Here is a 25,479-nt window from a genome sequence, read left to right on the forward strand (position 1 = left end):
TAATTATTTTTTTACGATTTTTTTTTCTTCTTTGGAGAAACTCTAGTTCATCAAATTAATGCTCAAACACTTGTGACGCTTTATAAATTGAGAGTAGCAGCTGCAAGCTCTTGAATACCGAACGAATTAGGAAACCAATGTATACAAGCATATTGCTGCTAAGTTGGATGAAATTGATAACTTCAAAATTAAAATCCTCTAATCTGTCATAGATTCTGGTACTTATATGACCGCTTATGTCAAATTCCAGGTAGAGTTTTTGGAGGATATATAAAAGGAAAATAATCAGAGGAATTTGGATTGTGAAAAGAAAAATACATCATCAGTTTATCTGAAAGTGAGATTAAGTTATCTGGCTTCTTGAATTGGATGTTCTTGTTTTTCACAAGAATTTGAATGAAATCAGACTCATGTGAAAATAACAACAGATCGGCAAGGAGTGTCGCACAGCTCTACTTCATAGGAATGTCAATAATTTGTTGAAAAAGACAATAGAAATATATGTATAGCGTATGCTACATAAAGGCAACAGGAGTATACCGCTGTTCGAAATTTATAAATCGATTGAGAAAAAAACAAATCCGGGTTACAAACTAAAACTGAGAGAAACACATCAAATAAAAGAGGAGAACTATGACACAGAAGAAACGCAACAGTAAGAGCAACACACACAGAAACGAACTATAATATAACAATGGGCAGTTTCCTTACTTGGTAGATGGCAATTTTTAAAAAAAATGGTGGGTTGATCTACCATTTTTATATTTAAAAGTAACTGTCGATTATTTCTTCTAGGCAATTTTTCAACTTCACATTGGGAATGGTGGTATAAAGGGAATTAATTTCTATTCAATAAAAAAGAATTCAGATAAAACCACTACACAAGTAAACAGATTCACAGTATTTCTTAAGAATTTTTGTCAATATAATAGTCAAGTCCTAGAACATGCAGATGATTAAACAATGTACCGTTGTTTGTAAAGAATTTTGTGAAGTTTGGGTGTTCAATATAAAACGGTAAGTCCTCAGATTTGATGTTCAATGTAATTATCATTGTAGCCATTAAGGACTTTTGATAAGCTAAGATAAATAAGCATTATAACATAAAAGAGAAATTCAGGTCGAATGTCATTTAGCATTACCAGAATAACTCTATTTCTTTTAGACATTCTACATGTCCAAGAAGTAAAAACAATTAAAAATGTGGGTTTTGAGTCGACGATCTCCTTTGTATTCAATCTTCTTAGCGAATTATTGTAGGGTGTCCAACTAAAGAATGGTATGTTACATTCATGGTCAAAGGACTTTAGACTTTAGACTGGAATTTTCTGTTTGTCCGCTAAGCATGAAGACTATTTGAGTAATTGCAGAATGTTGGACCAGAGCTAAAATTATGCTTCTTAATGATTTATTATTTTTGGTTTTTTTAATTGCCTGTATATAACATATTCTAACTAAGTGTAAAACTGATTAAAATTTAAGTCTTGGAGAACATGGTGTTAATTATAATGTTTAACAGAATAATAATTGCTGCATACAACTGCTATATAACTGAGTTAACTTATGACATTTAAAGCTTAGTTACAGCATCTTTTACCTATTGATATGGAAATCATTTTTTTGAGTGTAAGGTCAGTACCCGCTCTTTTCGCGTAGCACTAAGGTTTAGTATTAGACGCAGTATCTTTATATAAAAACGTACTGAAACTTTCCGAATACTGTTGAAATATGAAAAACCCTTTCCTATTTATGTAAAATAGGTCATTCATGTGTTCATCTGTATACTTGATTGGATTTCCCATATTACGTCTTCTTTGTATTTATAAGTTTAACAAAGGACTCTTGTCGAATAAATGTACTGTGATTTTAAGGTATAAAAATACTTTACAATATCGTGTAGCGGAAAGATCTAGAGGGAATTAGTTGACATTTGTATACACAGGTATGCTATAACATATTCGGTATACAATTGTGTATTTATTTTTGGATTAAGAAAATGTGACCCAACAAGAGTGTGTATTTGTTTTTATCTTCCGCATTTCTAAGTTGGTGAATTTCACAAGGATATTTTCGAATGTTTTAAATGGATTTCTTCAAAAGACAATCATAGGTGAGTAAAAGGTATACATATTATTTAAATGATTTTGTAAATCATGAATGAAAGTGAAACTGCGTTATCAAATTATGTCTAGGTTTATTTATTCTATGCATTATATATGTATATGACCAGTCAGTATTAATTTAATGTGTTAATATTGAATATTATGTAATTTTAATGCTGTTGCTGGTCTTTAGTATACCCTCTATCAAAAGATCGGGCATTTTAGTCTTCTAAATCTTCGAGTACTATCAGATCTGTACTAAGGGTCTTTTGTGTACTTATTTCGCTTTTTATGCCTTGTATTAGAGGTCAGTCATTTAAAGACGTATCAACCGTATCGTTTACATTGATGTATCCGCATCTGCAGATTTATCAAAAAACAGTATGTGATCTCGAGCTTTACTTCTATGTACTTTCAATAATGCAAATGAGCAACTGATTAATTTCTAATTCAAAATGAAAACTTACTACAGATACAGTTAAGTCGGCTCCATATCTTGACTTACATCTAGAAATTGACAATGAGGATCGGTTGAAAACAAAACTTTAAGACAGAAGAGATGATTTCAGCTTTCCAATTGTGAAGTTTCTATTTCTAAGTAGAAACACTCCAGCAGCACCTGCATACGGGGTATATATCTCCCAATTGATACGATATTCTCGTGCTTGCATTTCCTATCATGATTTTCTTGATAGAGTGTTGCTGCTCACAAGGACGCTATTAAACCAAGAGTTCCTAATGGTAAAGTTGAAATCATCCCTTCGTAAATTTTACGGACGCCATCACGATTTGGTTGGCCGTTATCATGGTTATGGAATAACCGTTAACGGTTTCACAAATGATATCGGATATGTTCCTTACGTCGTAACTACAATCCCCTTCCCTTTCATGAATGTGACCTACCTAATTAGACTATTTACCGCATTTGTAATCACATAAGCAACACGACGGGTGCCACATGTGGAGCAGGATCTGCTAACCCTTCCGTAGCACCTTAGATCACCCCCAGTTTTTGGTGAGGTTCGTGTTGTTTATTCTTTAGTTTTCTATGTTGTGTCATGTGTACTATTGTTTTTCTGTTTGTCTTTTTCCATTTTTAGCCATGGCGTTGTCAATTTGTTTTAGATTTATGAGTTTGACTGTCCCTTTGGTATCTTTCCTCCCTCTTTCAACGAAACAATAAGGAAATATCGCTTTTTTGTGGAACATGGAACCTGAATTTTAAAGATATATTCTGGATAGTTGGAACAGTGTACAGGCATGGTAGGAGTGAATACGGTAAAATCGTTTGTTTGTGTGATAACTTGTGCTCGCGTAGGACCAAATTGTTATTTGACAAATAGAGTGATACTAAGTACTGTTTTAAAAAATGTACACGTATTTATATGACATCTGAAGACAACTCGTGTTTCTATTACCTCTGCTATGACAACATCGCAAATGAACAATATTCAAAGTTCCTTACATATATATATATATAAGTAGTAAATTTGATTTTTGTATGTGTTTATTCAAGTTTTTGAAATAATTTTTAACTAGATTAAATTTATTAAAGGGTTGTATCTGAAATTCGTGTACCTGCCCTTCATTGGTTCCCTTTTAAGGGCATGTAAAATCTATCCCATCGAACTAGAGATAAAGGATACTACAGATACAGTTAAGTCGGTTGCATATCTTGACTTACATCTAGAAATTGATAATGAGGGTCGAAAACAAAACTTTACACGACAAAAGAGATGATTTCCAATTGTGAACTTTCCATTTCTAAGTAGCAACATTCCAGCAGCATCTGCATACGGGGTATATACCTCCCATTTGATACGATATTCCCTTTGCTAGTATTTCGTATCATGATTTTCTTGATAGAGGATTGCTGCTCACAAGGAAGCTATTAAACCAAGAGTTCCAAATGGTGAAGTCGAAATCATCCCTACGTAAATTTCACGGACGGCATCACGAGTTGGTTGACCGTTATGGAATAACCGTTTCACAAATAATATCGGATATGTTCCTTACGTCGTAACTACAAACCCCTTCCCTTTCATGAATGTGACCTACCGAATAAGACTATTTACCGGATTTGTAATCACATAAGCAACACGACGGTGCCACATGTGGAGGAGGATCTGCTTACCCTTCCGGAGCACCTGAGATCACCCCTAGTTTTTGGTAGGGTTCGTGTTGTTTATTTAATGTATCTCAATGTAGTTAACATTTTATTATTATATGTATGTTTATTTAATATGGTGCATGTATAATTAATTTGTCAAAAAATGAATATATATCCTATAAGCTGTACTTGCTTTTGGAATAAAGTATTATTATATTATTCTTGACTTAGTTTAGACCCCCTTATTATTATTTTTTTACAAAACACCACTATTGCAAAATTTGAAAGTGAATGTTTGATTGTTACGAATGTAAAGTGTTCTTAAACTCGGGATCACATAATATTTTTTGAGAAATCTGCCGATGCGGATACGTCAACGTATACCATACGATTGATACGTTTTAAATGACTGACCACTAATGATCTGATGAGTTCAGTCTTTTCAGCTAATAGGTATAGTTTATTATTATTTTGTGCTCTAACACTACTGTCCTAGGTTAGGGGAGGGTTTTGTACCAGCAAACATGTATAACCCTGTCACCTTCTGTATGCTCCTGTCTCAAATCAGGAGCCTGTATTTCGGTAGTTGTCATTTGTTGCTGTACACTATGTTTGTTTTGTCGTTTATTGTTTTGTTCATACATGTAACAAAATTTGGATTCGAACAATATAGATTAGTACATGCAGACAAATGTGCACTTCACTAATCGACTATATATGTTGTTCTACAATCAAATTTGACATTTGTACATGTATACTTTGATACATCTATCCTGAAATAAATTAATTATCATGTATGGCTAAGGAAAATTTAGCAGTATAAGAAAACTTAGAAAAGAAGAGAAAGATTGGATTTCACTAGGCTTTCATCCCTACGTTGGTAGGAATTCATTCATCACCAGGAATCATACTCCTCAAGAATAAAAACATAACCATACGTGCCCGTGTGACAATTTGTGAACTTTCGAAAAACTGAACATCTGAAATGTTCAAACAAAATTTAAAAAAAAATATGCCAGACTAACATGACTAACGGACTCCGAAAAAATTCAACGAAAAGTCCCTAATCAAAACGGCAAAATCAAAAGTTCCAACACATCAAACGAATGGATAATTACTATCATATTCCTGAATTGGTACAGCCATTTACTTATGTAGCAAGCTAAACCTCGAACATGTATTTTTTAGTTTAAACTGGACTTAGTTATACATTAATCAGATCGATTGATTTCTCGTCAGAATTGATTTACGTTTGCAATTTTCGGGCCTCTTAAGCTTACCAAGTGATATGAGTTTTTTTCTTTGATGAAGGCCGTACAGTGATCTTAAAGATGACAACTTCTATGCCATTTAGTGGAGAGTTGTCTCATTGGAAATCATACTACATTACATCTTATAATTTGTATAAACTAAGTATTGAAAAGAAAGTTGTTATAACTGCGATGAGTAGTGTACAGTTCGACATCCCCCGGCATGACTTCAGATTTCAATATGCTAAATGCTTGTTTCTAGGAAAACCCCTCACTGAACTGGTCAGGTAGTCCCCTAATGTCTATTACTGCAGTGGTCAATCACTGCAAGTAAGCACAGCAGAGTGATAGACATTTATAGAATGATTTTTTATTACTTCACTGGTCAATCATTGCTGGCAAACACTTTACTGTACTGGTCAGTTGTTGCATGAAACACCTCGGCAATAGGCTAAAAAACCAGAGGTGAAAGATATAAAGATAGAAAATAAATAGACAACGTCATACCATAAAAAATAAAGATAAAAATCAAAAGACGAACAACAGCTTACAAAACACAACATAGATAGCTAATAAATACTGAGTTATAAAATCCCAGGCAAAAACCGGGGTGATCGCATGTGCACCGGAAGGCTAGTAGAAATATCTTGATTCACATGTGGCATCTGGCATGTTAGTACAAATCCGGTGATCAGTCGAAATCGGTAGGTCACGAAAAGGAAGACGTAGATTATCTTTACGAATGTTTTAAAGCTGTGAGGTCGTTGATACACATTAGAATTTAAAAACTGAATGGGGTCTATGTTATATTTAAATTTCCGTCCTCTTTTCTCGAATGTGACCTGTCACTGGACTTATCACTTACATGTGCAATACGACGGGACCACAAGTGGACCAGGATGTATTCACCTTTCAAGAAGATATGAGATCGCAACCGGTTTTTGGATGGGTTCATGTTGCTTTTTATTTTGCGTCATTATATTTTGATGAATAGTATTCCTTATGTATCTTTCATCTCACTTTCACTGTATTAAACCGTAAGCAGCTCAATACAATTAATTTTAACCAGCAGTGATCACATGCATACCAATCACTATATCAATTAATGATAACTTCACCTATTTCACTTTATCGAACAGTAATCATATGCATCCACTTAACAATACTGTCAGTATACTCATCCAGCTATATACATTTTTTTTTAAATTTAAAACTATATCGACAAGTTATTAAACTTTTCTATACAAGTCAGTAAGTTCTGCATACTCTTCGTTCTTTTGAATTTCCTTAAATATACCGAATAGTAAGCACTTATATAGAGTATTCATTTGTATATACCTCAGCTCACATCTTTACGCTGCAATCAACCGAATATTTAAATAAAGTTACAAAAAAAGAACATTTGTTAATCTAATCAAAGGCTAGGAAATAAATGATAATGGTAATCAATGATTTAAATAGCGAAAATTGCTTTCAGTTGAAGTATATTATGTATGCTTTTGGTTGATTTTGTGGTGTTTTGGTGTAAGTTTGATAATTTGGAGTGACGTTAGTTAAATCCATGGAACCTGTTTCACACAGGATATCCATTGTATCAATTGTTTTCTCCCCAATCGATTTCCGAATCTAATATTTATATTTGCTCTAATTGTTATTTTGATCAAATATTCCTAGACCAAGTTTAAGGAAGTAAATCAATGAAGTTAAATGAAAAGTGTTTGCTATTTTGTAAAATACTTGTGTATGTAAAGTGGACATGCCATAGGTGGCTACTTCCACTAATCTCAAGGGCTTTATTATCATTATACTTGTAAAACAAGCTTGTTCGTGTTAAGTTTATGTATCAGCTGAAAATCATTGTATATTTTACTGATATCAATAGATCAGTTTTTGTTATTCATTTAAATCCTGTTTTGCATGTAGTTTCCAGTGTCATATGCTTTTGAATTTACAATGATGTCAGGGCAAATCGTGCTACTTTGATATGATTCATTAAAGAGGAACCACAGTCTAGTATATCTTTATATAATTTATGTCAATTGCATTTTCCGTATTTATTTTGAAGTTTGTTTCTAAAATACTTGACGTAAGTGCGGACACGCTGGGATTAGTTAGTAGATAATAATCACAATAAATTAAAAAAAAAAAAGATATTTTGTCATATTTTTATGTGTCATTCATGTTAGTTGGAGCTGATTTCAAGTGTACATCTTTGTAAACTTGCATAAAGTTGCGGCATGTAGTTTTACTTCTTCTTCCTCGAGTGTCCTATATGAACGAACTGTGCGCCTCTCCTTGCTGACCTTTTCTTACTTTCATATGAGTTTGAGTTCACTTTTCAAAAAGAATAAGATGAGATAATTAAACATCGAATTCAACTATATATTGATGATGTTTGTTTTCAAAACCAATCCAATCTCATCTGATTGGGTTTCATTGATATATCCTTCAAAACTAGAAATTAAAGAAACAACCGATATGGCATCCTCTGTCTAATTTGTTTACTTGTAACTTGAATTTAATATAAATGATCGTATCAGTAGTATAATCAGTAAAACGAGACGATTTAAATTTTCGAATTATGAATTTGTCCTATTTAGGAGCAATTCCCCAACTTTACCTTCATGTATATAGGATAAATTCGTTATTATAGAGCTGACAGCTGCTACTCGGACTTTATTAATCGTCACCAGTGTCTTAGTAGAATAATTGTTGATCCAAGGTTATGTCAAAGAACGTCTCATCCCTTTTCTTATAAAAAGCATTGGAAGATACCAAGACCTTGTAGATAAATAGTCCGTCCCAAAACATTGCAAAACGTAAAATCATTAAAAAACTGAATTCAGTGGAAAATTCAAAAAAGGATAGTCCCTTATCAAATGGCAAAATCAATTTCTCAAACTCATCTAACAAATGGATAACACCTGTCCTATTCCTGACTTCGTACAGGCATTTCCCTATGTGTAAAAATGGTGGAGTAAACCTGGTTTTCAAGCTAAATAAACCTCTTATTTGTATGACAGTCGCATCAAATTCCATGATATTGACAACTATGTGTGAACAAAACAAACAGACATAAAAAAAGGCAAAAATGTCAAAACTAGGGGTACAGCAGTCACATTTAAGTTGTAATCTAAATCACTACAAAAGAAAAACAAATATGTACACTTAAAGCACAAAATTGCATATAGACCAAGTATATTATCATTAATAAAAGACAGGCATACACAAACGAACATCACAAATAATACTAGTACATGATTGTCTAGGAGTATAGATTGTAGGCACTGACGTTGTTTAATACTTGTTCGTATTCTTTTTACTCGTCTTTGAATGTTGTTGGTGATAAAATTTCGGCGTGTCTGATACAACCCAACATTGTGTTTTCCTATAGTCAGTTTTGCGTTTTTTTTATTTATTTTTGCTTATGTACTTTGTCTTTGGAGTTTCTATATGCAAGATTGTATTACAATGTTGACTGCTGTTTCCCAATTTTGTCATACAATTTGAGAAGTTAAGCTAGCTATAAAACCAGGTTTAATCCATCTGCTTTTACATAAGGAAATCCCTAACCTAAGTAAGGAATATGGCAGTTGTTTTTCATTCGTTTGATGAGTTTGAGATTTTGGTTAAGCCATTTTGGAAAGGTGTCTCCGATTCTAATTTCTCTTGGCGTTCGGTATTTTTATCATTTTATCGCTTTTTCATTTACTAAACTCTTTGAAGTTTGAAGTCAGTATAGAAATAAACAGATGTTGTTTTATCGCCATAAAGACAACTTTCAACTAAAGGACAAAGAACAAATAAATGTTCACTCACAAGTTATTGTTTGGCCTGAAGACAAAGAAAACCACACACTGTATAGCAGGCTATGGAGGGCCCCTGGCTGTCTCTGTAGAACGTATATAGAAGTATCACAAATAAAGGCAACAGTACTATACTGCTGTTCGAAACTCATAAATCGATAGAAAAAAACAAATCTGGGTTACTAACAAAAACTGAAGGAATCGCATTAAACATAAGAGGAGAACAACGACACATAATACATTTTACTCCATTCATAATTTATTATTTGTAAAGATATTAGGGTATGTAATTAGGCAAGTAACTTTATTAATATAAATACAATTTTTTTTTTTTTAAATATTTAGATAGATCTTCAGAAGAACGTGTAGCAACTTAAACAGAGTATCAACGATGACCCGATATGTCCAGCTATAAAGATCTGAAGCCTTCACAAGTAAAAGACACCCCTTTTGTTAATATAGGTACTAGTATATAAAGATCTGAAGCCTTCACAAGTAAAAGACACCCCTTTTGTTAATATAGGTACTAGTATATAAAGATCTGAAGCCTTCACAAGTAAAAGACACCCCTTTTGTTAATATAGGTACTAGTATATAAAGATCTGAAGCCTTCACAAGTAAAAGACACCCCTTTTGTTAATATAGAGTACAGGAATTATTGATTCGGTAATAAAGCGCAACATATATTTAATGTTAACAGAATAGATCTTTGAAAATACCGTATTGTTAACTATAGAGTTTAGTAATAAGTAATTTGAATCAGGGGAGATGTTTCCCTAAACAAATGAGTATACTGTTCGGCAAGCTAGACGCAACACTAAACCCCGAAACATATAAATGAACTAATATTTTGTTTTTAAAACACATTATATTAACTTTGGCTAGGCGTTTATATGTATGTAGGCTTGTGTTTTGTTGCACTTCAGTGGTCCTATTGTTTTCATCTTACAGTTGATGCATTTCCCTTGGTTTCAGTTTTGTAACCCGAAGTTGCTTTCTCTCAATCAATTTATGACTTTTGAACACCGATATACTTCAGCTGACTTTACAGAACATAAATACTGACTTCAATTATAATGTTTCGCTGTATTTATTACTCAATTTATTTCACTTGACTGGGCGGAGTTTAATAAACCAGTCCATCTTATAAATAGGTGATTTAGGATAAACACATCAATGAACTGTCCAGTAAGTCTTCATAAATGCCTTTGATGACACTGATAGGTAATTAGAAATCAGTAATAATTCAACGACAATCTTCTTCATCACACACATCTCCAAATAGACTGCCTTTATGCAAATTAAAACGTAAACTCCGCCCGTTCAGTTGAAATAACATTGGTAATACATGTATATTTTTTTTTATTGTCACTACGTTCAATATCATCTTTTCCAACAAGTGCAATGCATCTAGATAATCAGACAGACTGAAAGACTTTTAGTTGGAATTATGTGTCTAGATGAGATAAAATATCTAAGCGAGCAATGTGTGTTTTTTCGCGACCTATAGATATAAGAAAATGTGGTATGAGTGCAAATGAAACAACTCTCCATCCAAGTCACCATTTGTAAAAGTAAACCATTGGTAAAATCAAATGCAGGGCTTATTTCAAATCAACATATTTCCAATTGACATATTCGGTAGATTTTTTTTTAATAGCTCACGACGAATGTGTATGTTAACGATTTTCTGTTCATTGAATATAAATTGAAAATATGTTACTCAACTGTTATGACCTATTGCATATTTGAAGGACCATCTTTATTTTTATCTTATCCTACCAATGCCTCTTGAGTTATTTTAGTGTAGGATAAAAAGGAAGAATATGTTTATGAATTGTTCAATGCAATTATATAATGGGCATATCTCGATTGGTCACAAGATTTTTTATTTGTATATAGATAAAAAGCTTCCTTGTGCTTTCAAGTATGTAAAATATTATTGAATTATATTTGCATGTCAGATATGTATGATTTAAATAATAGCATGTTTTATCTGATCTGTACATAGGAGCCCAAGATCTTATTACTGTAGAGGCTAACTGGAAAGGTTTAGTGAGGAAAGAGGGACAACTGGAACGTGGATTAAAGAAACTTGGACCCCTCGCAAGTCTTCAGTGTATGGTTAATTATCAACATATATAACTTGCATAAAGTTTAAAAAGGGGTCATGTGGACTTCCTATTTGTTTGACAATATGTTTTTGTTTGAAAACATTTATTCTCATTGTATGTGATTTGCATGTGTTGAAAACCTCCTTTTAAAATGGGTGGATCTGTGCCTGTCTTGACTGGTGATCCATTGGCCTCTCTTTAAAGTTAAACAATTTCCTTTCAAGCACTGTTTTGGTGGTATGAATACTACACTGCATAATGCACTGGCTTCACTGTAAAGTTAATTTGGTGGTTTACAATATCAATAAAACAGCAGAATGTGGAATATAAATCAAGACAACCACCACCGAACGACACTAAATACCACAATACATCTGTTCTTTTAAACTATATACAACCCATTTTGGAAAGGTACTATTTTTGTACTTAAAATATGTAGTGCTGAAAATTTACTTTTGATATTAAGTACAATTTCTTTACTTTAAAATTAGTGTACTATTTACGTACATGTATTTAACAGTACTTGATTTGTACTTAAAATGTTGGTACAGAAATTATACCAAAACGATCACAATATTCCATGTTTGAAAATCATAATTTTAAGAGATTTGAAATAAACGTACTTTCAAAATGCTAAAAGTGTAACGTTGAAACCAAAAATATGTAGTACTTAAATTTTCAAGTACAAATCAAGTACTGTAAAATACAGGTACCTAAATATTACAATAATTTTAGAGTAACAAAACAGTACTGAATACTAGAAGTAGATTTCCAGTACTACATAGTTTTGGTACAGACATAGTACCTATGCAAAAGTAGCTGTTTAGAGGCGTCTTATGGAGAAAAATAATAATATCCTACAACCAAAACTACAACTTATTGTAACAATTTGTAGCATAACTGGTTGATTTAAATAGTTTTTATTTCTGCGGTTAAGCCTGACAAAGTTCAGTGTTCTTAATTTCTTCTTTTGATTAATTTATCCGAAGGAGAGAAAAATGTTTGATTCATGCCAATCAGACAGCATTGACTCAAAATGCACAAAGAATCGAAATTTGATTGAACAAAAACCATTTAAGCGATATAACATGAAAGATATACATCCTGAACTAACTCTCTGAATGATAAAAGAATTCAGATATACTTTGTAATTAAAGATAATGTTTGATTTGGGGCAGGCACATGCAGATGTTAAGTATCTATTGTTCTTCAAGTTTGTTCGCCAATATTGTATCATGAAAACTCCAAACTATATAGATGTCTTACTTAATTTGATTACTGTGAATTCTAACGAGAATTACTTATATATGTGTGGGACATGATTCGGAACTTTTGGAAGCCAGTTACTCGACATAACTGATGTATTTCCCAATTACATTTTCGATGATATATTAATATATTTTTCAGGGAGACAATATTTTGTTGTGCTATCTCAAGGTTGTGTTTACGTTTTTCATGATGATCATTCAGCATCTCCGAAAGTTCACTTCTCTCTTATGAATTATCACAAGTAAGTATAGTATCCTAGGTCCTGTGTTACCATAAGTAAATAGTATTTACTATAGTTTACTCTGTGTCCTGATGGTTATCATAAAGGGGAAGTACATATACACAATCGTCAATGCTTGCTTATGTTCTGAATTATCTTAAGTAAGAAGCGCATACAGGCTTTTTGAGCCCTGTGTTATCTTGAATAAGTTGCATAGAAAAAGTGAGATTACAAAAATACTGAACTCCGAGGAAAATTCAAAAAGAAAAGTTCCTAATAAAATGGCAAAATCAAAAGCTCAAACACATCAAACGAATGGAGATCAATTGTCATATTTCAGACAGTTACCGTAATTTTCTTAGGTAGAAAATGGTGGATTAAAGGTGGTTCTAAAGCTAGCTAAACAAAAGTAAAATCACAAAAAAACTGAACTTAGAGGAAAATCTAATCGGAAAGTCCATAATCACATGGCAAAATAAAATAACAAAACACATAAAAAACGAATGGACAAGAACTGTTATATTAATGCTCTTGTATGACAGCCACATCAAAATCCATTATATGGACAACGATATCGATGTGTGTAGAAAACAAACAGGCATGATAGGAAATTTCAAAAATATGGTTACAGACGTCAACATTGTGTTATAAACTTAATCACTATAAAAACGAACAAATATGTAACAAAAAGTAAAATCACAAAAATGCTGAACTCAGTTTTCAAATGTAGAAAATGGTGGATTAAACCTGGTTTTATATAAACAGACATAATAAATAAAATAGACAAAATATGGCCACAGCAGACATCATTGTGTAACAATTTTTAAAAGGAACAATTTAACAGAAGACAAAAACATCTATCTACAAAAAAGAAGCACAAAATTGTATATAATAGACCATGCAAGTATATTAGCAAATATTCAGTTATTTTTTATTTGAGCCGTCTTCGATTGTGACAATTATTGCATCATCAGAATATTACAACGTGACATGATTCATGTCGATCTGATTTTAAACAGTGTACCTGTTTGCTTGATTTGAAGACATACTAAAAGGGCTATCCGACATATACTTGTGTAAGATCGTGTGTATATAAACAGAAAAAAATCGCACTGCACTAAAATCTTAAAAAAATAAATTGTTACTAATATAGTGTTGAATAGAAATCCTTACAAAACTCAATTTAACATTTGACTGTGTATTTTAGATTACGAAGGAATTTTAGTATACCCCACTGTTTTGAAATCTTGCCATGTTCGTCAGAGGGCAAATTATACAAATTCAGTTGTGCAACAGATACGGAGAGGCTGGTATGTAACACATAAACTAATACTTGAAATACGAAAGAGTAAAACATTTAGGATTCTTTCTTAATATTGTTGAATATTGTTAAATAAGTACACCTTGCAGTTCTTATAATTTACCTGAATATGAATTTCTCAAGCTTTTAATTAGATTTTTAGTGCAAGCAGAAGATAACCAATAATAAGTCTCCAATTTTCCTCTTTTTTTCGTTTTGAGGAACAGCCTTGTATGATATTTCTGTTTTACACAACATCGATGGTTGCTGATACATTATATATAATATTCAATTATTTGTGCATTTAATGTTTAACCACATTCGAATTAATCTGTGTGTAAATCCTTTTATAATTGTCTCAAACAAATGTTTTATCGTATTTTCGTCAGATTAAACAGACGGTTTTATCTAAATTGAGTAAGAGCTGAACATATGCATTGTCTGTTTGTTAGGAATGTTTATCTAAATTGAGTAAGAGCTGAACATATATGCATTGTCTGTTTGTTAGGAATGTTTATCTAAATTGAGTAAGAGGTGAACATATATGCATTGTCTGTTTGTTAGGAATGTTTATCTAAATTGAGTAAGAGGTGAACATATATGTATTGTCTGTTTGTTAGGAATGTTTATCTAAATTGAGTAAGAGGTGAACATATATGTATTGTCTGTTTGTTATGAATGTTTATCTAAATTGAGTAAGAGGTGAACATATATGTATTGTCTGTTTGTTAGGAATGTTTATCTAAATTGAGTAAGAGGTGAACATATATGTATTGTCTGTTTGTTAGGAATGTTTATCTAAATTGAGTTAGAGCTGAACATATATGTATTGTCTGTTTGTTAGGAATGGATGAGAGCTATATATGTATCAATGCTTGTTGTTCATGAAGAATCCTTGCCAGACGACGAACACACAAAGTAAGTATGATACACAGACAAACAGATAAGCAGGAAAACTAACCTAGAGAATACGAAAACATAAAAATAAGAATAAATGGCTATTACTAGTATGTAATAAGCGGCAATCTAGATCGGAATGGGATTATAAATATAAGTGATATATCAATTTAGTTTTCTCAGGTGTACTATGAGAATGAAATTACCATCATTGAATTATCGGTCATTAGATCTAGAGGTCTTATGAGTAAACAGTACTTCAGTACTTTGATTATTCCTAAGGCATTTGCTAGTGTCATCCCTCTTCTAAACTCGAAAAAAGCATCGTTAAATTTCTTAAAATTGCATCACATGTAAAGATACAGTTATAAAAGTAATTTAAAATGTCAGTCTGGCAAAACACTCGTTGTTTATTGACGGAGACAGAGTTAAATCTCGATTATTATCATTTGAATAATAATAAAATAATGGGGTTTTCATTGAGGTTTCCGTATTGTTTTCTACTATGCATGTGTTTATTAAATAAAATACTCATAACTTTATTCAAACGATGTTTGATATCTTTATTACAGACTTAAAAAGTCAGACGAATATAATCTTCTGGAATCAACCGTCGTCGGTGCCTCTGCGTCCTCGACAAAACTTTATGAGATAAACGATGACGACGACGAATCGTCAGACGACAATTATGACAAACCTGATGAATCTTTGGTGAAGAGTAATAAATATGAGCCTGATCCAAGTAAGTAAATGATGAATCTCTGGTGAAGAGTAATAAATATGAGCCTGATCCAAGTAAGTAAATGATGAATCTCTGGTGAAGAGGAATAAATATGAGCCTGATCCAAGTAAGTAAATGATGAATCTCTGGTGAAGAGTAATAAATATGAGCCTAATCCAAGTAAGTAAATGATGAATCTCTGGTGAAGAGTAATAAGTATGAGCCTGATCCAAGTAAGTAAATGATGAATCTTTGGTGAAGAGTAATAAATATGAGCCTGATCCAAGTAAGTAAATTATGAATCTCTGGTGAAGAGTAATAAATATAAGCCTGATCCAAGTAAGTAAATGATGAATCTCTGGTGAAGAGTAATAAATGTGAGCCTGATCCAAGTAAGTAAATGATGAATCTCTGGTGAAGAGTAATAAATATGAGCCTAATCCAAGTAAGTAAATGATGAATCTCTGGTGAAGAGTAATAAATATGAGCCTGATCCAAGTAAGTAAATGATGAATCTTTGGTGAAGAGTAATAAATATGAGCCTGATCCAAGTAAGTAAATGATGAATCTTTGGTGAAGAGTAATAAGTATGAGCCTGATCCAAGTAAGTAAATGATGAATCTTTGGTGAAGAGTAATAAGTATGAGCCTGATCCAAGTAAGTAAATGACGAATCTTTGGTGAAAAGTAATAAGTATGAGCCTGATCCAAGTAAGTAAATGATCACGGAATCTTTGGTGAAGAGTAATAAATATGAGCCTGATCCAAGTAAGTAAATGATGAATCTCTGGTGAAGAGTAATAAATATGAGCCTGATCCAAGTAAGTAAATGACGAATCTCTGGTGAAGAGGAATAAATATGAGCCTGATCCAAGTAAGTAAATGATGAATCTTTGGTGAAGAGTAATAAATATGAGCCTGATCCAAGTAAGTAAATGATGAATCTCTGGTGAAGAGTAATAAGTATGAGCCTGATCCAAGTAAGTAAATGATGAATCTTTGGTGAAGAGTAATAAATATGAGCCTGATCCAAGTAAGTAAATGATGAATCTCTGGTGAAGAGTAATAAATATGAGCCTGATCCAAGTAAGTAAATGATGAATCTTTGGTGAAGAGTAATAAGTATGAGCCTGATCCAAGTAAGTAAATGATGAATCTCTGGTGAAGAGTAATAAATATGAGCCTGATCCAAGTAAGTAAATGACGAATCTCTGGTGAAGAGGAATAAATATGAGCCTGATCCAAGTAAGTAAATGATGAATCTTTGGTGAAGAGTAATAAATATGAGCCTGATCCAAGTAAGTAAATGATGAATCTCTGGTGAAGAGTAATAAGTATGAGCCTGATCCAAGTAAGTAAATGATGAATCTTTGGTGAAGAGTAATAAATATGAGCCTGATCCAAGTAAGTAAATGATGAATCTCTGGTGAAGAGTAATAAATATGAGCCTGATCCAAGTAAGTAAATGATGAATCTTTGGTGAAGAGTAATAAGTATGAGCCTGATCCAAGTAAGTAAATGATGAATCTCTGGTGAAGAGTAATAAATATGAGCCTGATCCAAGTAAGTAAATGTTGAATCTTTGGTGAAGAGTAATAAGTATGAGCCTGATCCAAGTAAGTAAATGATGAATCTTTGGTGAAGAGTAATAAATATGAGCCTAATCCAAGTAAGTAAATGACGAATCTCTGGTGAAGAGTAATAAATATGAGCCTGATCCAAGTAAGTAAATGATGAATCTCTGGTGAAGAGTAATAAATATGAGCCTGATCCAAGTAAGTAAATGTTGAATCTTTGGTGAAGAGTAATAAGTATGAGCCTGATCCAAGTAAGTAAATGATGAATCTTTGGTGAAGAGTAATAAGTATGAGCCTGATCCAAGTAAGTAAATGATGAATCTCTGGTGAAGAGTAATAAATGTGAGCCTGATCCAAGTAAGTAAATGATGAATCTCTGGTGAAGAGTAATAAGTATGAGCCTAATCCAAGTAAGTAAATGACGAATCTCTGGTGAAGAGTAATAAATATGAGCCTGATCCAAGTAAGTAAATGATGAATCTCTGGTGAAGAGTAATAAATGTGAGCCTGATCCAAGTAAGTAAATGATGAATCTCTGGTGAAGAGTAATAAATGTGAGCCTGATCCAAGTAAGTAAATGATGAATCTCTGGTGAAGAGTAATAAGTATGAGCCTGATCCAAGTAAGTAAATGATGAATCTTTGGTGAAGAGTAATAAGTATGAGCCTGATCCAAGTAAGTAAATTATGAATCTCTGGTGAAGAGTAATAATTATGAGCCTGATCCTAGTAAATAAATGACACGTCATATAAAAAAATGTGGTATGACTCTCAATGAGACAGCTATAGACAAGAGCATACCGCATAGTCAGCTATATATAAAAGATTTATAGATTTAAGAAGATAAGGTATGAGTTCTTCTTCTTCTTCTTTTGTTACAAGAACCATCAATGTGCTGATGTTTACTTTCCGGCACATGCCTGGTAAATGTTTTTAAAGTAAAATTTATTTGAATAATTTTTGTCAAAACCTAAATTAACAGATATTTCTAAATCAAAGTTGTTTTATGATCACATATTTTCGTATTTTTTAATTTTTACTATTTTTCTTTGTTTTTAATTTATACAAATGTTTTTAATTATTTTTTGAATATTACATTTTTTTTTTTAGTTTTTTTTTTTGGTATAAGATAAAAACAAGAGTATCTGTATTTCAGATAAGGGTAAGTATCAAGGAGCAAATCGTGTGTGAGTGCATCCTTGAAGTTTTCTGTAGTAGTGTTTAGAGTAATTTCAGCAGATAGTTTGTTCCAGTCTTTGATGGTTTGACAGAAAAAAAAGAAAATTTATAGCTGTCATTATTGCGTTGAATTTGTCTGTCGGATTCTTTATTTGTGGATCTTGTAGTGGACTGACTCTGTTGTAATACATTTTGTGATGGAATGTCTATATTTTCATTTACAATTTTGTGGAACATTATAAGCCTTGTTCGGAGTCGGCGTTCTTGTTAGGTTTAGGTTCCAATGAGACAACTTTCTATCAAAGTAACTTTTCTTTTTTAAAGTAAAGCATTAAAGATCAAAGTACGGCCAAAAACACGGAGCCTTGGCTCAAACCAAACAACACGCTATATAGGGCCCCCAAAAAAGTTTAACCATTCAAACAGGAAAACCAACGGTCAACTCTGTATAAAATAGATGCAAAAGTACAGGACAGATTTTGTCGAATCAGTCTGAAGGGGACAGTATGATACTTCTCATTGGCGGATCCAGGGGGTCCGGGGGTTGGAACCCCTTTTTTTTTTGGTCGCTCAATGCATTTGAATGGGGACATATACATTGCAGTTGCCCCCCCCCCCCCTTTTTTGTCCTGGGTTGGAAACCCCCCTTTTTAAAATGGCTGGATCCGCCCCTGCTTCTTTGGCACGAGTTAGTTTCATTGTTCCTGATAAAGAAAGTCTTCCATGTGTGTGTAAGGAATAGAAAATTGGATACGTATTGTTTAGATGTGTTCATAAAGAAATTTAACAGATATTACATATGTGAACAATCATTTTGATACTTGGCTATTTAATTAAGATGATGTTTAAAACCTCATTTGATTGGTTGTGTTTTTGCTTTTCAAAACCAATTAAGAAATTGGGTTCATTTTTATTTTTTGGTGTTTTAACGCTACTTTTAAGCATGTAGCATTTAGGCAGTTTTTATTGCTAGAGAAAGCCGGGTGCCCGGAGACAAACCACCGACCTTTGGTAAAAAAACTGACAATCATAAACAATTAAGATTGGAGTCGAATGCATCCACACGAGCGGGGTTCGAACTCACAACATCAGTGTTGACTGGCTAGTGATTATAGAAGTAACTATTTAGACTACTCGGCCACCGAGGCCCTAAGCAATTGGAAGATTACTACCAAAAACAATTTGAATGCATGCAATGGCCTTAAAACTGCTTATTAACATTATTGACATCACAAAAATACTGCTAACATATTTTAAAAGTATCGCATTGATATTAGAATTTATAGCATTTATTTATTATATACATGAGAAAAATACAGCACTTCAAATTTTACACGAACATAAACTTTTGCTTTTAAATCAATTCTGAATGTTAATTTAGACTTAATTGATATTTATATTTGAACAGTTGTTTTAAAGTTCGTATTTTAATAATTTTTCTTTTACAATTACAATTTTTCCGCATGTAATGTCTGCATATTTACAATTCATATTAGACAATATCGCTATTTGATATAAGAAACGTTTTTATCAATTCGCTTCTTCCAAAGACTGGGCATGGCTTTTACTCATCGTCGAATCGTAGAGGGGTTCATGCACCATAATTTTTGTATAATTATTTTTGCTTATTTTCTTCTGTGTTTCGGAAGATGAATAAGTTTGAAAAGCCCTATAGAAAAATGAATGTAAAATAAAATATTTTTCTTTTCTTTCTCTTGATAGCTACGAAATGCGTATCAACAACTGGCACCATCCCAAAACAGCCGAAATCTAAAAGAATACAAAAATCCGTTTCAGAACAGCGAGAGACTTATGAAGATGCTGCCTCGCCCCCGAATGACACCACAAAACAAAGGAGTTTTTCTGAGGGTACCGTGAACTTTAATGGTGGAAACACTAGTGTAGACGCAGTCGATTCTACTTCAATGCAAACTAAAACAAAACCAAAACCCAAAGTAGCACCCAAACCCGCTAAACCAGGAATGTACATTAATTCATTAAATCCGCCTATATCATCGTTACCAAGGACAAAATCGCCGACATCGCAATTACGAATGACTACACCAGCTTCCCGTTCACGAACAAACTCACCAGCCACAAATTTACGCATCACATTGCCATCTCCTTCACGGACCGAATCACCATCATCAGAAGTCAACTTTCCAGTGTCTTCAGATTCAAGCTCTAGGCCGTCATCCAAAGAAAGTGATAAGCAGTCAAAATCCCAAGAGCCTAAATTACCGACACCAAGGAAATCACCCCAGTCTTCAGCAGAGCTTAGCAACTCGAGTGGTACTAACTATCTAAATATGACGACAGAAGAGGCGGGCTACGTGCAGCCCGATCCCAGACTTGATCCAGCGTCAGAATATTTGTTTGGCGGGAATAGAGATGATAGTGCACGGTAAGTTTCTAGTCACTGAAAACTGAATTAAAAAAATCATATATACATAAAGGTTAGTTAAAATTGCATTTCAATAGACATAAGAAGATGTGGTATGAGTGCCAAAGAGACAACTCTCCATCAAAGTAACAATTTATGAAAAGAAAACCATTATAGGTCAAGGTATACGGGCTTCAACGTGGTGCTTTGGCTCATACCGTACAGTAAGCTATAGCCCCCCCCCCCCCCCCCCCCAATAAAAAAAATACTAGTGTAAAACCATTCAAACGGGAAAACCAACGCTCTAATCTCTATAAAAAACGAGAAACGAGAAACACGTATAAAAGAAGAAATAAAATGATCTGTGCTTCATATAAATGTGCTGAATAGATCAAATTCGTATAGTTCAAAATACAATGTGTCAACAATGATGTAGGCGGAAAAACTACAAGTGTTTTAACTGTTTATTTATCTCAATATATTTTAGGGAATTAGAATTGCTGGCAGAACGAACTTTCTTAGTTAGAGATTCTTCTGAACCAGGAAAAAAGGTAACTACAATAAGTGAAATATTTTTTTTATATTAGTTATGCATTCTTCTGATCCCGGGAAAAAGGAACTATGGTTATTGAAACGTTCAAGTTTTGTATCTGTTTGAATTCCTATATATATATATATGGGACCAGTATACAGATGAGTGGATTGAAAAATCATATCAGGATGCATACAAATCTTGGAGACCGATCGAGTCAGATTTTTAGTGTGATAGTTCCCAGAGTTCTCGTTCACAAGAACATATATCATAATTTCTGAAACATTGCAATCTTTGCTTTAACTCCAAAATTACCTTTAATTAGCAGAAAATAGCGGAAAATATAAATTTGCAAGTCTTTGATTGAAACCAGCTATGATTCGTACAATATACAGTAGACTTCTAGCATCCAAGTAAGCATGCAAGAGATCAACGAGGCGGTAAAAATACGGCCTTCAACAATAAGCAGAACCAAAGCCTTATATCATATTATAAAAGACTCCGGTTGTTGTATTTCGTGGTGGATATCGTAAATTATAAAATTGAAAATGGAAATGGGGAATGTGTCAAAGAGACAACAACCCGACCAAATAAAAAAACAACAGCAGAAGGTCACCAATAGGTCTTCAATGTAGCGAGAAATTCCCGTATATGTATATATTGTTTTTCATGTTTTAGAAATATCGATTTCTTATATTACCAAAATTATGTGCTCGGTGTCTAATCAATTCTATCTGTCTCATTTTAGCATTTATGTATTCTCTCTTTTATAGGTTTTAGTGGTGAAAACTAAAGCTGGGCTTAAGTCATACAAAATAGAAAAAAACGTAAGTGTTCAGTCAATTCGGTGTAGCAACAACTATATTATTAACAAAACCGCTGCATTATGAATTCTATACAAAGTCAAACAATTCACAATCTGTAAACGATTTTTTTTTATAGACCAGTGTACATGTATAAGGTCTAACAAAGCACACACTGATCTATAGAATGGTGGGTTATGTATAAGGGCACAAGGTCATATAAACCACATACTGGTATGGGTTGGTTATATACCCGTTCTCCTATATACATTGTATCCAATCATATTACTGCCCATCACACTAGTTAGTAAATTAACTTTCAATTTCGTGATTTTGTTTTCAGTTTTATCTTTATTTTTATGTGTGTTTTGTTTGTGGTTTGTTGTGTGGTTGTCGTTTTTTGTTGTTGTGTTTTTGTTTATTTTCTTTTTGGTGGGGGGGGGGGGGGTATATATGTTATTACTGGCCTTCTGTAACTGTGCGTCAGAAGATTACGTTTTGTTTTGATTTTAATGTTGGGTCCATATTTAGAATGATTATAAATGAATGGACAAATACGTACAGTATCACAATAAGACATTGTATGATTGCTCATGAGACAGACATCTATCCACTAGAGATGTATTGGAATGGATATAAGCAACGTTAGATTACCATACGACTGTGTAGTCAACAAAGGCCCCGGCATGACAAGTGAAATAATTCAAACGAGAAAATCAATAGCCGGATTTATGACAAAACAATAAACGAAAAAAAATGTTTGTCCAGCAATGTTATCCTATCATCAAATAAAATGTTAACAGACAGTTGAAATGGCTTTATTGTAGTTTTTGGTTAGGTGTTCCGTTCTTCGTTGTATGTTCGTTTTTTTCTTCTTGATTAAGTATTTGTCAACAAATATTGCCATTCTTTTTAATATATATAAATGTGAAATTAATTCAAAGATTTTATATCAGTGAATATTTAGACTGTTAAGTCAGCAGTTAGTCATTTGTTATCCCTCTTTCACTTCAGCTTTGCCTTTGTTCTTCTCTGTTGGTGTCATTGGCATTTCGTCTAGCCTCGTAAAAATTTAGTTTTGTAAAAATACATGTGATGATCTCATGTTGTGCTTGTAACTGACATTTACCCAATAATATAACATATATACAATAATATAACATATATACAAGAAGACATTTACCCAATAATATAACATATATACAACAATACTACTTGATAACTAATAATATAACATATATACAAGAATATAACATATATACAAGAATACTACTTGATAACTAATAATATAACATATATACAATAATATAACATATATACAATAATATAACATATATACAATAATATAACATATATACAATAATATAACATATATACAAGAATACTACTTGATAACTAATAATATAACATATATACAATAATATAACATATATACAATAATATAACATATATACAAGAATACTACTTGATAACTAATAATATAACATATATACAAGAATACTACTTGATAACTAATAATATAACATATATACAAGAATACTACTTGATAACACGTTCTGTTGGTGTGGGTTTTTTTTTAATGACGTGTACCCAATATTATCGCTATTTTGTGTCTTTTTCCTTTGATCTTGTTTTGTGATAATTTTCATATCATTCTTCTCGCTTGAGATGGAAAAATTATTGCTAAAAACTAAGGAGGCCACGTGGCGTTGCTAACGAAATTGACATTGGAATTTACATCGTCGTCATAGGTAAAATAGCGATAAACAGATTATCATTGGTCATCTCAACTCGATTGCTATTCTCACTTTCGCTGTTCCAGCTCAAGCGAGAAAATCAATCTCGTTGAGATAATAAAGGATAATCTATAAATATCACATATATTTAAGAATACTACTTGATAACGCATTGTTTAATCCTTTTCAGAGTGATAAGTTTATGATTGAAACCAATTTGACGTTCAGTACACTTCACGAAGTTCTGGAGTATTATAAAAGACACAACCTTCCAAATATAGGTATGACTTTAAGACTGGGTTACAATGCCAAACAAAGTTCTGCACCAGATGATGACGACTACGAACCCGTGGGACAACCATTGTGTTAGTGTTCGATCACGTGATATACAATATACTATGCAATAACTAGTGGGATAATCTTTACTGTTTGGTTATTCTGTAGGATGTTAACACTGAGACTACTATAAGTGTTTGGTTATTCTGCAGCATATTAACACTGAGACTACTATTGTAAGTGTTTTAAAAGTGTTTTAGTAGTCTCAGACTTACATTCTGAAATGATTGAATCGTTTATTGAATTATCCAGAATCTCGAGTTCTATTCCCATCAAACTGATTTTTAATGTACACATTTTTATTAGACTCACAAGTGGTGTAATGTTGGTAATTCTGTTGTATTTTAACATACCGAAATAATTGAAAGGTTTGTTTGATTTATCAAGAATCTCGAATAATATGATTATCTACTTTTTTTCATTTTTTAAGTATACTTTTTTTCATTAGATTCACAACTTGGGAAATCTCGATTGTTTAATACTAGTAGTCCTGAAGTATTTTTACATACTGACATACGTGAATCCTTTATTGAATTATCCAGAATCTCTTGAGTACTATACTCAATTTTCGTTTGTTTATATTTATACTTTTTGTTTAGATTCGTCAGTAATACTGTACTTTATAGTTTTACTAATGCTTTTCAATATGTTGCATATAAGAAATAGTCATGTATGTAACTTATGTCTTTCTTATTTTGTATGAGTAATAAAATATATTTGACAAAAGAACTTATTTTTTCCATGAGAAGTGATATAAAACTTCAAAACAACATCTCACGTAAAGTTGTAAATGTTGAATACACAAACAAATGAAAGCCCAAGAGCGCTGCAAATGTTATTGTCGCCAAGTCAGTGTTTTTTATTATTATTTACTACGAAACATGAAGAAATCGTTTTTCCGTCCGTCTATCTTATTTCGCTTAAAGCTTACGTATAACGTTTGGTGGTTTTTCATGAAGTTGAATTTCAATGAACTTGAAACTTAGTACACATGTTTCTTATGATATGATCTTTCTAATTGTAATACCAAATTAGAGTTAGGGTCCCCATTTTCACGGTCCACTGAACATATAAAAAAGTGATAGTAGTGATAGTGCAAGTGGGACATGCGTGTACTATGGACACATTATTGTTTGCATTGTTCTC

General features: G+C 32.5%; 1 protein-coding gene across 4 annotated transcripts; it reads left to right on the forward strand.

Moving 5' to 3' along the window:
* The first annotated feature begins 1,781 nt into the window (after nt 1–1,781).
* Nucleotides 1,782–25,004, forward strand: LOC134716395 (muscle M-line assembly protein unc-89-like). 4 transcript variants are annotated; one of them, XM_063579377.1, is made up of 11 exons: nt 1,782–2,121; nt 9,614–9,730; nt 11,280–11,387; nt 12,790–12,892; nt 14,079–14,181; nt 15,016–15,089; nt 15,641–15,810; nt 20,266–20,947; nt 21,414–21,477; nt 22,232–22,285; nt 24,188–25,004. In XM_063579377.1, exons 2-11 carry the CDS (start codon nt 9,670–9,672, stop codon nt 24,365–24,367), a joined length of 1,599 nt encoding a protein of 532 aa, XP_063435447.1. In that variant the 5' UTR covers nt 1,782–2,121; nt 9,614–9,669; the 3' UTR covers nt 24,368–25,004. The 4 variants fall into 4 exon arrangements, with proteins under 4 accessions (XP_063435447.1, XP_063435446.1, XP_063435448.1 ...); XM_063579376.1 differs by having other exon boundaries at nt 1,782–2,110; XM_063579378.1 differs by having other exon boundaries at nt 1,782–1,942.
* The last annotated feature ends 475 nt before the right edge of the window (nt 25,005–25,479 follow it).

Source organism: Mytilus trossulus, chromosome 4, assembly GCF_036588685.1.
Source record: "Mytilus trossulus isolate FHL-02 chromosome 4, PNRI_Mtr1.1.1.hap1, whole genome shotgun sequence".
Lineage (NCBI taxonomy): Eukaryota > Metazoa > Mollusca > Bivalvia > Mytilida > Mytilidae > Mytilus > Mytilus trossulus.